Source organism: Pelophylax lessonae (genome assembly GCF_965119305.1).
Source record: "Pelophylax lessonae genome assembly, chromosome: 5".
NCBI classification, from domain to species: Eukaryota; Metazoa; Chordata; class Amphibia; order Anura; family Ranidae; genus Pelophylax; species Pelophylax lessonae.
The window spans coordinates 118431912-118446364 of NC_138772.1; the positions used below are offsets into that span (position 1 = coordinate 118431912).

The window sequence follows — 14453 nt, forward strand, 5'->3', positions numbered from 1 at the left end:
GCAAAGAAAAGTTGGATGCCAACCAAAGTTAAAGTTTCATTTTCCAACCTGCACTACAGCTGGTGTCCCTTGGCATACACCATCTACAATGCTTCATTCCTACAGCAGTCTTATTTAACCAGGGTTCTGTGAAACACTGGAGATCCTCCTGAGGTTTCCAGTGGTTTCCTTGAGCAATGAGCAACTTCTGATTTTCAGAAAAGGACCCACTGATACCAATTATCTTTTTACCCATCTGTAAGAGAAACATTCTTCCAACTTACCACCAGTGTAATGGAGCCCTTCTCCCAACGACAACTTACGTCAAGCTGTCCTCCTTCACTGGTAACCAATGTAAGAAGGAAATTTTTCCACTGACCGTGTGTGTTCAACGTTAAAACTTTCACTTGCCGTTTTTATTATCCATTTCATTTTAAATTAATGAAAGCAAGTTTGTTGTTTTGAGCTGCCCTGTGTGTCAAATAGGTCATACTCCCAGTTCTTCATTTGATTCTTATGTCTTATATCGTTGATCATGCTAATGTACCATGAGCTGTAGTAATTTTTAGCAGAGGTTCCCCAAGGCCTAAAATGTATTGCAAGAGTTCCTGAATGCTAAAAATGGATTTTTGTAAAATCTTACCGTAAAATCCTTTTCTCTTAGCTCATTGACAGACGTAGTCCTCGGTGATACACCACCTTCGGGTTATGTTGCCTCCACAGGAGCAGGACTAGACAGGAAATTAAAAAGCTCTGGCCACACCCTAGGGGCAGTCCCAGAGGGTATATCCTCTCTCTCTCTGCCTCAGCAAATCAGTTATATGAAAAAGCAGTCTTTAGAGATTTTAACCCAACCCAACTCAAAAAAACAGAGGGGCGGGGACTACGTCTGTCAATGAGCTAAGAGAAAAGGATTTTACGGTAAGATTTTACAAAAATCAATTTTTCTCTAGCGCTCATTGACAGACGTAGTCCTCGGTGATACACCACCTTCGGGACGTCCCAGAGCAGTATCACAACTGAGGGGTGGGAAAATGAAATCAAATCCCAATCTAGAAGGCCCAACCGGTGCCAACTAGAAGTTTACAATGCTCATCCTTAATGATGAGACTCAACAAAAGAGAGAAAAAATTTTTCTTTTTTTCTTTTTTTTTTTTTTTCAAACAGAAAAAAACCCTCGAGGTAGACCACCGGTCTCCTCAAATTGCGGCCTGCAAAACCTTGCGGCCAAATGAGGCATCCGCCGATGCCGTCACATCAATTTTATAGAATTTTGTAAAGGTATGTACCGACGACCAAGTGGCCGCCTTACATACCTGGACCACTGACGCCTGATGGCGAAAGGCCCAGGAAGTACTGAGCGCTCGAGTGGAGTGCGCCCTAACAGGGAACGGAGGACTCTGACCCTTAATAGAATAAGCCTGTACCACCGTTTGTCTAATCCATTTGGCAATGGTCGCGGCAGATGCAGGCAAACCCTTTCTGGGGCCATCCGTGATCACAAAAAGTGAATCCGTCTTACGGAATGATTCCGTAGCTTTCAGGTATACCCTGATTGCCCGAACCACATCTAAGGAATGCAACGCATGTTCCCGATGATGCTTGGGCTGAGGACACAAGGAAGGTAGTACAATATCTTCATTCAGATGAAAATCTGAAACCACCTTAGGAAGAAAAGATGGCTTAGGATGAAGTACTACCTTATCCCTATGAATCACTAGGTATGGGGACTGGCATGATAATGCAGCCAGTTCTGACACCCTGCGAGCAGAAGTAATAGCCACCAAGAAGACCACCTTCTGGGATAAAGTAAGCAAGGGAATCTCCCTGATATTTTCAAAGGGAGGTTTCTGTAGAACCGACAAAACCAAATTAAGATCCCAGGGCGGTAAGGGCGCGCGGACTGGAGGAGCCAGGTGCCGCACCCCCTGGATGAAATTCCGCACCAAGGATTTGGTAGCTAAAGGTTTCTGAAAGAAGATTGCTAATGCTGAAACTTGACCCTTGATGGTGCTCAAGGCTAGCTTCTGCTCAACCCCTTGTTGCAAAAAGGCCAATATTCGAGACACCGAATAGGTACGTGGAGGAAATCCTAAAGATTCGCACCACGCAATATAAGTCTTCCATGTGTGATAATAGACTTTGCTGGAAGTCGCTTTCCTTGCTTTAATAAGGGTAGGAATGACTGAAGTAGACAAACCTCTGTCCTTCAGTACTTGGGTCTCAATGGCCAGGCCATTAAAACCAGCGACTGTAAAGCACGAAGGTAAATTGGTCCTTGAGACCACAGACACTCCCTGAGACGAAGTTCCCACGGAACGTCTGCGACTAACATGTCCAAGTCGGCCAGGCCGGCTTGAGGAGGCCAGCCTAGAATTTCTAGGACCACTGGCGCTGATTGGATCTGAACCAGGCGTCCCTAGAGCTATCTGGCCCCGACCATCCGAGAAAGTCTGGTCGTTTTCTGTTCCCACACATTTATCAGATACCTGATAGTTATCAGGAAAAGTGCTGATCTTTTCTGGTTGAACCTCAGGGACCGAAGTCACCCGACTAGAGGCTACTTGGCCTATCTGGTCAATCAGATCCGATTCCTGTGAGGTATCGGGACTAATCTTAGGAAAAGGTAAAGGAAAAGATCTATTCAGGGAACGGTAACTACCGCTTCCTGTGGTACTTAAATGTTGGAAGGGAAGAATCGCACCGGTAGTAGTGGTTGATGCTCGATCTAATGTCCTGAATACCGGTGAAAACGTCCCCCCACCCTGAAACCGGGTGGGGGCGCACCTTCAGGCTGTGTACTCCTTTACTTCGGGTTTGGCTGGGTTGGTCCTCTGCTTGTCCGACCAGCCCTTCTTGAACCCTCCTGGAGGAGTCTTGCCTTTCCCGGGAGTACCAGCCGGGCGCCCTTTATGGGCGGTAAAGAAAGGTCCTCGCTTGTTGCGAGGTCCCTTAGCTTTTGCAGCCTGTGGCAAAAAAGTGCTCTTGCCCCCAGTGGCATCCTTAATGATTTCATCTAGGTTGGCCCCAAATAGACGATTCCCCTGAAAAGGGAGATTGGTCAAGGTCTTTTTGGAACCTAGGTCAGCTGACCAGCATTTTAACCACAGAACACGTCTGAGGATCACTGCTAACTTAGATGCATGCCCTAACAAGGGAGTAGTGTCCAAGGCTGCGTCACAGATAAACCGTAGCCCTTGTATGATCTGTTCCATCAAATCAGATGTCTCCTGGGGAATATCTTTTCCCCTAAGATCTTGGCGTACCATTTTCGCCCATTCCGTAAGTGTCTGGGAAACTAGACCAATAACAATTACTGGTCTAAATGCTGACCCTATCAGAGAAAAGATAGTGCGGGACTCTGCTTCTATCTTTCGATCCACCGGATCCTTAAAGGACGAAGTGTCCTCCACTGGAATAACCGTGGCTTTATTCAGCCTGGCAATAGGCGGATCCACGACTGGTGGTACCGTCCATTTCTTAATGATGGATTCCTCAAACGGATAGCGTCTAGCAATACGCTTGGAAATAGTAAAGGTACGTTTAGAATGCTCCCATTCTCCTTTAATCTGATTACCAAAACATTTAGGTACAGGAAAAGCCTTCGCCGTCTTGATGGGCTTATTAGTCCCAAAAGGCCTCTCTGTTTCAGTTGCCTCTGCCGGTAAAGCCTCAAGTTTTAAGGTTTCTTGCACTGCCACAACTAGTGCGTCCACCAATGCTTCTTCCTGAATTATAGCAGGAGAAGAAGCGTCCTCCTCACTGTCTGAGGGGGCTTTACCTGGGATAACAGCCCTTGCAGAGGAACCTGCAACTGCAGTGACCATCTCTGAATCTGAGTCAGAGGTGTCAGATAGTATAGGGGTAGGCGGGGGTCGCTTCCTTGACCCCCGTCCCTGACAGGCCGCCTCCACCCGAGCCACCATAGACTCCAAAATTGCTGTAAATGACTCTATACTCTGTGCACCGGCGGGTCCCGAGGCCCCCTCGAGGGAAACAGGTGGGGGAATATGTGTGGCAGGGTCCATAATAACTCCAGTTACTTCCTGGATAATATAATTCAAAAGTAAAGAAAAAAAACTTTTTTTTTTTTTTTTTCTCTGACCCCCAGCGCCACAAAAAGCCCCTTAGTGTTACCTGCTAGGGATCCCTATCGATCGAGAGAGAGAGAGAGAGAGATAGACCCCCAGGCTCACCACTTGATGCTCAGAGTTAAACTGCAACAGCTTACAGCGCTGTCTTGACAAACAGGAAGTCTTTTGGCTGGCTGCCCAGGAAGAAAGGAGGCGGCTCCGCCCCTCTGCACGCCTTCCGGCGCCTCCCCCAAGCTCCACGAGGTGTAGGATCACCTCAAACATGGCCGCCCCCATGCTGGAGACACGAGGCTACGCCAAAATGGCGGCTCGTGCGATCCAGCAAAAAAATGGCGGCGGCCTATACTGAATAGCGGTGTGCTGCAGGGCACACAACACTCTCTCTGCATGGGGATCTGGCGTGGTTGGCGGTACCGGCCCTGGCGGACCGCATGGCCGTTCGGGAGGCCTGCTAATAGCTGGAGATCTGATTTGGAAGGCAGTCTACATGTCCGTGGCTTCTGACTGGTAGGTAGCTTATACTTAACCCATAAGATTCCCAGAATGCCACAGCTTACATTTTTTAAACATGTATACAATAGATTGTTAGCTCCCAAACCAAGCCTCCTGGCTTTTGCACACATAAAATCACACTCAAAGTAGGAGGATTTGTGACATGTTATAGGATAGAAAGGACTCTTTCTTACCATACAGAGAGGGGCCCGCGTTCACCACAAAACCCGTCAGGGAAAAAGGGGGAACATACTACTCACCATACCGGAACCAGGCGGGCACCAACTCCTGACAGTACCCCTCTCCACCGGGGCGGGAGGGCTGTCGACCGATACGGACGCCGTGACTCATGGTCTTTGGCGTTTCAGCGAGACGTTTAACTCGCGGGTTCAGTCCTTTTAATGGGACTTTGTCGCGGCCGACCCAGCGCGGAGCTATGGCCTGCACGCGCTCGTAGGCTGAACTGGGGTGACCACCGGATCTCAACATCCAGCCCGTCGCCCAGTTCAGCTTTCTTGCTTGAAGATCTCACAGGAACACTGGAGAAAAAAAGCTGTCTAAAAATCCTTTAAGAAAAAAATTCTTGCCAGGACCTAAGATCCCAGCAAGGTATCTAGGTCCTTACTCCTAACTAGACAGAAAATAACTGATTTGCTGAGGCAGAGAGAGAGAGGATATACCCTCTGGGACTGCCCCTAGGGTGTGGCCAGAGCTTTTTAATTTCCTGTCTAGTCCTGCTCCTGTGGAGGCAACATAACCCGAAGGTGGTGTATCACCGAGGACTACGTCTGTCAATGAGCGCTAGAGAAAAAAGGTTTAAGAAAGGCTGGAATAGTAGAACATCAAAATGATATTATATACACACTCTCTCTCTCTCTCTCTCTCTCTCTCTCTCTCTCAGTATAAATGAGTACACCCCTTTTGAAAAGTAAGATTTCAACCAATATCTCAATGAACAATTTCCAAAATTCTGACAAAAATTAGATTTTTGTAGTTACCGTAAAATCCATTTCTCAGAGTTCATTGATGGACACAACTCTCCATTATTCAGAACCATAGGGTTATGTTTCCCCTTACAGGAGTAGGGCACAAAGCAGAAAGAAAAAAAACAAAAAATGATTTGGCTATGCCATGGGCCGTCTTAGGTGGTATACACAACAAGCAGTGTCAGAAGTATTAAAACTCCATAGAGGGGTGGGCACTTTGTCCGTCAATGAATGGATTTACGGTAAGTCAAAAATCCCATTTACACTTTTGTTAATTGACAGCCACAGCTCCTGATCTTCTTGACCATTGGGACGTCCCAAAGCAGTGTCAAGCACAAGGGGTAGGAACAGAAAGAAAAAAATTCCCAGGTAACAGGAGCTCAACCAAAACAACTGGAGCCCACCTGAAAAACAGTACACCCCCAAAGAGGGAATTAACTCCAAGGAATGGATTTTACGGTAAGTCAAAAATCCCATTTTCTCTTTCGTTCATTGATGGACACAGCTCTCCATTTTTCAGAACCATAGGGATGTCCCCAAGCAATGCCAAATATGAGGGGTGGGACAACAAAAGAATCCCAAGGCTAAAAAACACAATAGCCAACCAGGTAAACAGGAGCCCAACCTGAACAATACACCCCCAAAAAGAGGGAGCAGACCCTCTAAACAGCAGCCTGCAAAATTTTACGGCCAAAGGAAAGGAAGAATCCATAGATGCCAACACATCCACTTAGTAGAATTTAGTGAAAGTGTGCACCGACGACCAGTGGCTGCCTTGCAAACCTGTGCCACTGACGCCTGATGACGGAAGGCCCAAGAAGCACTAAGCGCCCAAGTAGAGTGCGCCGTTACAGGAAATGGAGGAACCTGACCCATGTTAGAATAGGCCTGAGTCACCGTCTGTCTGATCCATCTAGAAATGGTCGCAAAAGAAGCAGACAGCCCTTTTGTGGCCTGTCTGATCACAAACAGTGGGAGTCTGACCCCAGAAAAGACTCAGTGGCTGCCAAATACACCCGAATTGTCAGAACCACATCCAAGGCATGCAAAGAAAATTCCTTAGGTTGCTTGGGCCTGGGACAAAGGAAAGGCAACACAATGTCTTCATTAAAATGGAAATCAGAGACTACCTTAGGAAGGCTGGACGGACATGGGCAAAGAATCACCATATCTTGTGGACTACCAGATAGGGGGTAGGACAAGATAACGCTGCCAGCTCCGACACCCTGCGAGCAGAGGTAATAGCCACCATAAAGGCAAGTTCTGGGACAGTGTAAGCAGGGGAATCTCCCGAATATTCTTAAAGGGAGGCTTCTGGAGAACTTAAAGCACCAAGTTCAGATCCCCTGGCGGTAGAGTCGTCTGCACCGGTGGAGGCCCTGCCGAAGAGCCAGAGAGCGAAGCCATCAGACAACGAACCCCCTGGTTACCCGGCTCAGCCGAATCTGATTTGTCCAGAGACTTCGGACACGTGTCTCATTTCACCAGGATCTCCCTTTGAAGGGACCTCGTATGGAACTGTGCAAATGGAACCGCCTCGAAGGTAAATACCATCAGGCCCAGCACCCATCTGCAGAACAGTAGTATATGAATCACACCATGCAAGTGCTGGAGTTTGTTCAGAGGAAGGAACACTTTGGCTAGAGCTGAATCCAGAGACAGACCCAGATAATCCCAATTTTCTGGATGGAATCGGAGCCGACTTCTAGTAGTTTGGAGGGCCAACCAAACTCTTTCAGGGTCTGTATAGTGATCTCTTTATCGTCCATCAGGGCAGCAGAGGAGGTCATCCAGGTAGCCCAGAACAGCCATCCCCCCGCTGACGTAGCAATGCCAGGACCGGGGCCAACACTTGTGAGAGGTTTACCGTTCCATCCTTGTTAAATTTTTGTATCACTTTTGCTTCAGTATTCTGACTGATCAGTAAAGCTTTGCCGATCTTCTTGTAGCCCATTTTTTTTTCTCAGGCCTTTTTCTCTTCCATGTGCTGCCATTGCTGACAGCATAAAATCGGAAGGGGTTTTCTTTGTGAAGTAACGCCCTTTTATAATAAACTTTATAAAAGTTTATTAAACTTTATAAAAGTATAATAAACTTTATAATAAACACCAGTTTAATAAATAGTTAGACTCACCAGTAGTTGAATTCTTGTTAATTAGGATTTTGTGCTCTAAAATTTAGCTTTGCTCCCAAGACTTTTATTGGAGTGTATTCATTTTTGCAACAAATTCTTGAATGAATTTGTTAGGAAAAATACTTCATGTGTGCAACTGAACAAATATTGGTTGCAATTAATGGCCCGGTAAGTAAAGGTTGTCTGACAAATCTGTTGGGGGGTGTGCTCATTTATGCTGAGCACTATATATATATATATATACACACATACACACACACGCAGGATATAAAATTAAAATGAACTGTATGTAAATTAAAACATTTTAAAATAACATGGAAAAATATATTTTTTTGTACATACCAAGGAGCAAATTTGGTTGAATAATCCATTCCTATTAGTCCATTTCGTGTATCTTTATAGGAAGCCACAAGATTCTGAAAAAGGCAGAAGTCAATTTAGAAGTTTAGAGCTCCCTCTAAAGGCAATCTGCATTTAAAGGCAAGTTTTAAAGTACATAAAGAATCATTATCTGCTACGTACTGTCATGATAGTAATAAAACTGGTAATTCCTAATATGGTCATTATTAAAAGCCAATACTAGTAAACTAGTAGCTGACCACACAAGGACTGATCATGCTTTCAAAACCAATGGCAAGTCCATCTGTTGCTCACCAGAATTGGCTGAACATTTCTACATCTCTGGAGACTGCTGGGGCCGAAAAATTCTGATAAGATCATTGTGGTCATTCCATCCATGTTTAATCATTAGTGATCATTTATTCATATCTATATGTTGTAGGGCTGCAACTAACGATTAATTTGTCTGTCGACTAATCTATTGATTATTTTTACGATTAGTCGACTAATCTAACGATTATTTATTTATTTTTTTTTGCTTAATTGAGTGTTTTTTGATTAGCTAATTAATCCTGTATTTAATACAGACCCCTCAGTAAGCCCCCCTCCCAGTACAGACCCCTCAGTAAGCCCCCCTCCCAGTACAGACCCCTCAGTAAGCTCTCCCACCTAGTACAGAGGAAGGATGAAAGGATGGAGACACGGATGAATGAAAGGATGGAGACACGGATGGATGGATGAAAGGATGGAGACACGGGTGGATGAATGAAAGGATGGAGACACGGGTGGATGGATGAAAGGATGGAGACACGGGTGGATGGATGAAAGGATGGAGACACGGGTGGATGGATGAAAGGATGGAGACACGGGTGGATGGATGAAAGGATGGAGACACGGGTGGATGGATGAAAGGATGGAGACACGGGTGGATGGATGAAAGGATGGAGACACGGGTGGATGAAAGGATGGAGACACGGTTGAATGGATGGATAGATGGAGATGTGGTTGGATGGATAGATGGGGACATGGGTGGATGGTTTGAGGAGTTGCTTTGAATATAATTAATGAATGAATTAAATAGCATTTTTTGGTTTGTGACGCTCATACAGTAAAGTTCCGTTGTAAAGTGAACCTGTCACCAGAGAAAAATGGAGGCTGTCAAAGCAACGTCACATTCTGCAAATGCTAGTTACTTGGCTGTCATGTTTATCCTCTTGCTTTAATACATGGTATCCTTTATCTGGGACAGGATATATATAGGAAACGTATACATCATCTTATCATTGTGACAGCCAGACAACCTGCATCTTCAGGAGTGGATTGGGGATGACAGTCTCCATGCATCTCTATGGATAGGTTTGCTTTAAAGAGACGATAACATTTTGTATATTAAAAAATATATATAATCATGTTGAGGGGACCATGTGACTGAGGGGGGAGGGGGTACTGCCTACCCTGGAGTTGTGTTTCAAATAACTAGAAATGCGCAGGAAATCCACCATACAGAGTTTATTGACAAGTAATAAATATCAGTCTCAGGCAATCACTCTCAGCTGAGTCCAATGAGAAATGAAAATGAGGGTCACATGGCGTTCTATTACACTTCATAGAACAAAGATTGCGACTTCTCTGTCCGCCCTTATAACAAATGTAAAAAATGTGGCAACAATCAAAAAAAAGAAAAAAAAGGGCATTTTACTAACTTTTGCACCTGCAGAGCATTGCAACCACATCACTGCCTCAGTGTGCAGAGCGTCGCTCGCCTCCGGGATGTCATGCCGCTCACAGACACTCTGGACTGGAGCGCAGCGGGGGCCGGGGGCAGGGCAGTGCAGCCTGCAGCGGCCCCAATCAATGTAGCGGCCCGGCCGGAATGCGAGCAGGGGGCGTGTGACGTCACGCGTGACGCGTCAAAGCCTTTCACGCACGTCGACAAATTTTTGTAGTCGACGAGTCGTGACAGCCCTAATATGTTGCATATTTCAGGACACACTAAAAAGAACCCCATGTCACACTGCAGGGTTCTTCCTGAAGGACTTAAAAACCAGCAGCACCTCAACAAGCACAACAGTTTATTATTGAATATTGACTTAAAGGGCTTGAAAACGGTAACATGCTTGTAGCGCAGAGCATAGCGTCTTGTTTACATAGGCAGACCGCCGTTCTGCCTCTCTCGGGAAAGATTGGCGGGTCCCGGCAGACATCGTGTCCACCAGACCCGCTAAATGGCTCCTGCTGTGTCCAATCTCAGCGGGGGTAGGTCGCCGGTGGCGCACACCTCAGACTAGGAAGAAAATGCGATGGGCAGGACCTTTGTTGTTTCAGGTGGACGTCATATGACTTACCCCCACCCGGGCAGCGCGATCTGTCCCATGTGATCCCTGTGACCAATCACAGCAGATCACATGACAACTGTAAACAATGTAAGGCTCCTTTCATGCCATTCACTGTGTACCTGTGTTGCTAGCTATGATTGGTCAAAGTGATCACATGGTACAGACAAAGCCAATCACAGCCCATTTGTACCATGTGATTAGCTGTGGCCAATCACAAAACAATATACACTGAATGAATCAATTTCAATGTCATTCAGTAAACATGGTTGCTTATAGCAATACAATTCACTGTATAAGCAATCATAGTGAGTAGAGAAAAAAAAACAAAACAAAAAATCCTGATCTTTTCCCAAGAGTAGTACAGTGTTACAATAGTAATATTAGTGGTCACAGCATGATATATATATATATATATATATATATATATATATATATATATATATATATATATATATATATATATATATATACACATATACACATACATACACACACACACCACAAAATGAAAGCTCTATTTGTGTGAAAAAAATGATAAAAATGTCATTTGGGTACAGTGTACATTGTGACTGCGCAATTGTCATTCAAAGTGTGACAACACTGAAAGATGAAAACTGGCCTGGGCAGGAAGGGGGTGAAAGTGCCCAGTATTGAAGTATATGGCCTCAAGAAGAACCCATAATACTGAATAATCACATAAAAATGTATAGATGTCAGCGGAGACATCAGCACTTACCGTTTCCCAGAAGTAATAATCCAATCTCTTTAAGGCCTGGGATTCACCTCCAGTGCAAGGAAATGCTGTTCTTGGATCGCTTAAAGGATCTATGAGACATGAAGGAAATAAAAAGCAAAGTAATTATATATTTTTTGAATTATCATGACTAAAATGAAACTTAATACTTGATGAATACTGGTGTGATAACAGCTGCATACATTATTCTAGAGTCCAGTGCCAAGATCCCTCGGCTTTCTCCCTGCATTCACTATCAGCCTGAACCTGGCAGCTAGATTCATTCTGCTGTAATCTCTAATGGAGTAAAAGGCAGAGCTTAGGGAAGACTATTTTTTTTTTTTTTGTCCAAATGTCAAAGGAAGGGAGTAGTGCTGGAATGGAGCGGCAGGGAGATAAAATTATATGGCTTTAAAATGTCAGATTAATGTGGTCCTTCCATAGTAGTGCATTATACAAATCTCTATAATACCGATTACACAGGTTTGTTCATAAACAATAAACTAATAAGTGTTAATATTTGAATGACATTAGTGACAGTATTCAGATGGTGAAGTGTTCTCACCTTGTTGCCCAAAATCTTCTAGTGTTGGAATGGAACCCTCCTCCAGGCCTGCTGGTAAAGATTTCAATTGCTCTGGCATCTGAAGGGTGGGCCGCACTTTGCATTGTGTTTCTACAGCTTTTCTGAATTGGGTGTAGACGTCAGGTAAACTGTAAATACAGGAAGATATGATACCTAAGTTTGAGCACCACAAACCGAAAACACTATTTATTTCATTGTTTTAATTCAAAGCATACTGCCCCACCCATCCATGTCTCCATGCTTTCTTTGGTTGAGAAATCACTTTCAAAAACACCCCCCGGCATTTCTAACCGCAGACATATTAAGAAAGCCCCCATTCACACCGGTACGGCTTTAAAATTGTGCTACTTCAGCAAAATGTTAAAGCTGCACATCGGTGCAATTTGCCCTGCCGATTTCATTGTGGCTCGCGACTCATTTAACAGAAATCTCTATGCAACACCTAATGAAATCAGTAAAAAGTAGTGCAGGAACCTTTCATAATCGCTGCAACATGAGTTGCGGCGATATGAACAGTTTCATCGCTGGCAATGAGATGGAACTGTCAAATCGCATGACAAGTCACACCGGTGTAAGGTCAGATAATTAATGTAGCATTTACTGCCAGGTAGTCTTATGCCCTCACTGTGATGGTGCCCTAGAAAATCTACTGCATGCGCAGTACAGTACACACAGACTGTGGGTACACTTTTACAAGGTCAGGAATGCAGACAGGAGGGCATGGTTAGCTGAGAAAACCTCTGTCTGCCCTCCTCCTGAAGAAAAAAAAAAAAAAAAAAAAAAAACACATACCCATGAAGACTCCTGGGATGTATGACAATTTTAGCACATGCCAGAAACCAGGAAATAACTGAAGAAATGTTCAAAAAACTTTGAAAGACAGGTAAATATGATATACCTTATATTTACTAAGGCTAGCAGCATAAGGATTATGAATAATATATGTTGATTGAGAGGTTCTACTTTAAGACATTTTTACATGCAGGTTTAAAGCCCAACTGAAAGTACATAAATAGATAAGCTGTAGAGAGAAGGTGGACTTACAGCTTCATGTTCATAGTCTTACAGCCTCTCTCCTGTTACAGCAATTGTGCAGCGTGTCCAAGTATGATGGTCCAGTCTGCTATGCAACACATTTAGGCTGGCCATACATTATACAATTTTGTTACAGTTTTCTTGAAATTTACCTTTAACTATGTAGTACAAAGCCTAATTGGATACAAGTGAAAGTGTTGTTTAGCTTTGACCTCATATTATGTGGTTTGTGGTAAATCTTACAGAAAATTGTACAAGAAAATTGTAAGAAAATTGTATAATGTATGGCCAGCCTAAATGTGTTGCATAGCACCCAGTGAACTCCACACAACAAATCTAGTCTGTTACACAATCCCATTTTGATCTGCAATACACACCTGTGCTGTGCTGAATAGTGCGCAGTTACTTAGCTCTGCCAGCATTAGGCACTGAGGTGTGTGGACTGGAAATCACATTTAAAAACTGCATGAAAAATATATTTGAATCCCTTCCCGTCCCTGGGAGCGCAGTAAAGTGTTCACCTAGGACTTCATATATGCATCCCTTTGGCATTAAAGCCCACATGTTTGTGCCAGGTCAGCGGAAAGTGGTTAAGGCAATTCAAAGAAACTAAGAGCCAATTCATACCAAATGCAGCCCAGTGTGTTTTTTTCTGCATCAAAAACACATGAAAAGTAAGTTATATGGTTTCCAATGGCATAGTTCAAACCGGCAGTTGGTTCCAGGGTGTTTCAGCTCCAGAAAATAAAAAGTAGAACATGCTGCATTTTTCTTGCACTGGAATGCGGTAAAATGCATCAAAAATACACCAGACCCCAGTACAGTGAAAAAAAAAAACACAGGAAGAAAGAAGAAAAAAAAAAAGAATCTATAAAAACGCACCAAAAACAAATAAAAAAAAAATGCACCGGAACGCATCAAAAACACATTATAACCACGCATGCAGAAACACATCCAGAACAGATCTGGAGAGCTTTTTTGTGGCGTGAACCAGACCTAAAAACAGTTGTAATTAATAGCATGCAAGGGTACAGGACTAAAAAAGGAATGGAAAAGTCCCTCATATTAGGAGGAGGTGTACACCTATGCAACCACTGTATTTTATTTTATATTGTTCACCAAACAACAGTTTCAGGTTATTTTAGATTGAATTGCACAGATTATAGGTCACATTAAAGGAACTGAACAGGTTTATCTTGGTCTGATCCCCCCCCCCCCTCCTTCCCCCACAGGGGTGTGTAGACTTTTCACATCCACTATACATTCAACAAGACAACTACCACTTTGCATAATGATAAATTACTTATTTGGGCCCCAGCAATCCTTTCGGCCTGCTAGACCAATAACAGTTCTTTGGGGGGGCAGAAGAAACTGTTAGTCAAGTCTTCTGTGAAGGGGGTCTTTAGAAGTCCCCAGGTGGCAATAAGCACGCACATACCACACAGTAATTTCCAAAAGGATGGATGAAGATAATACAAAGGCAAAACAGATGAAGGATCATCTTCAAATGCTAAAATTACTTTCTTACAACTGACACCTGTACCTGGAGATGTGCCTGAATGGAAGATCATCGCGGTGGTACAATGTGGACCCCCAGACTGATTGGATTTTTACCCCATGACGAGTACAGACTTGCTTTATGGACTTTTCAACATCAAGCTCTTCCTTTGTTGCCTGGAGAAACAGATGACAAATATAGACAGACAAATCAAATTCTTTGCAGACAGGGTAACCTGAAA

At 44.0% G+C, this 14453-nt stretch overlaps 1 protein-coding gene across 1 annotated transcript in view; it reads right to left on the reverse strand.

Moving 5' to 3' along the window:
- Positions 1–14453, reverse strand: part of LOC309555883 (cryptochrome DASH) — a 327950-nt gene that overhangs the window by 38257 nt on the left and 275240 nt on the right. Inside the window, exons 5-8 of the mRNA XM_082258055.1 lie at positions 14258–14388; positions 11659–11807; positions 11097–11185; positions 8028–8101 (exon numbers count right to left, since the gene is read on the reverse strand). Coding sequence (XP_082114181.1) covers positions 8028–8101; positions 11097–11185; positions 11659–11807; positions 14258–14388 — 443 coding nt within the window. The remainder of the gene's footprint in view (positions 1–8027; positions 8102–11096; positions 11186–11658; positions 11808–14257; positions 14389–14453) is intronic.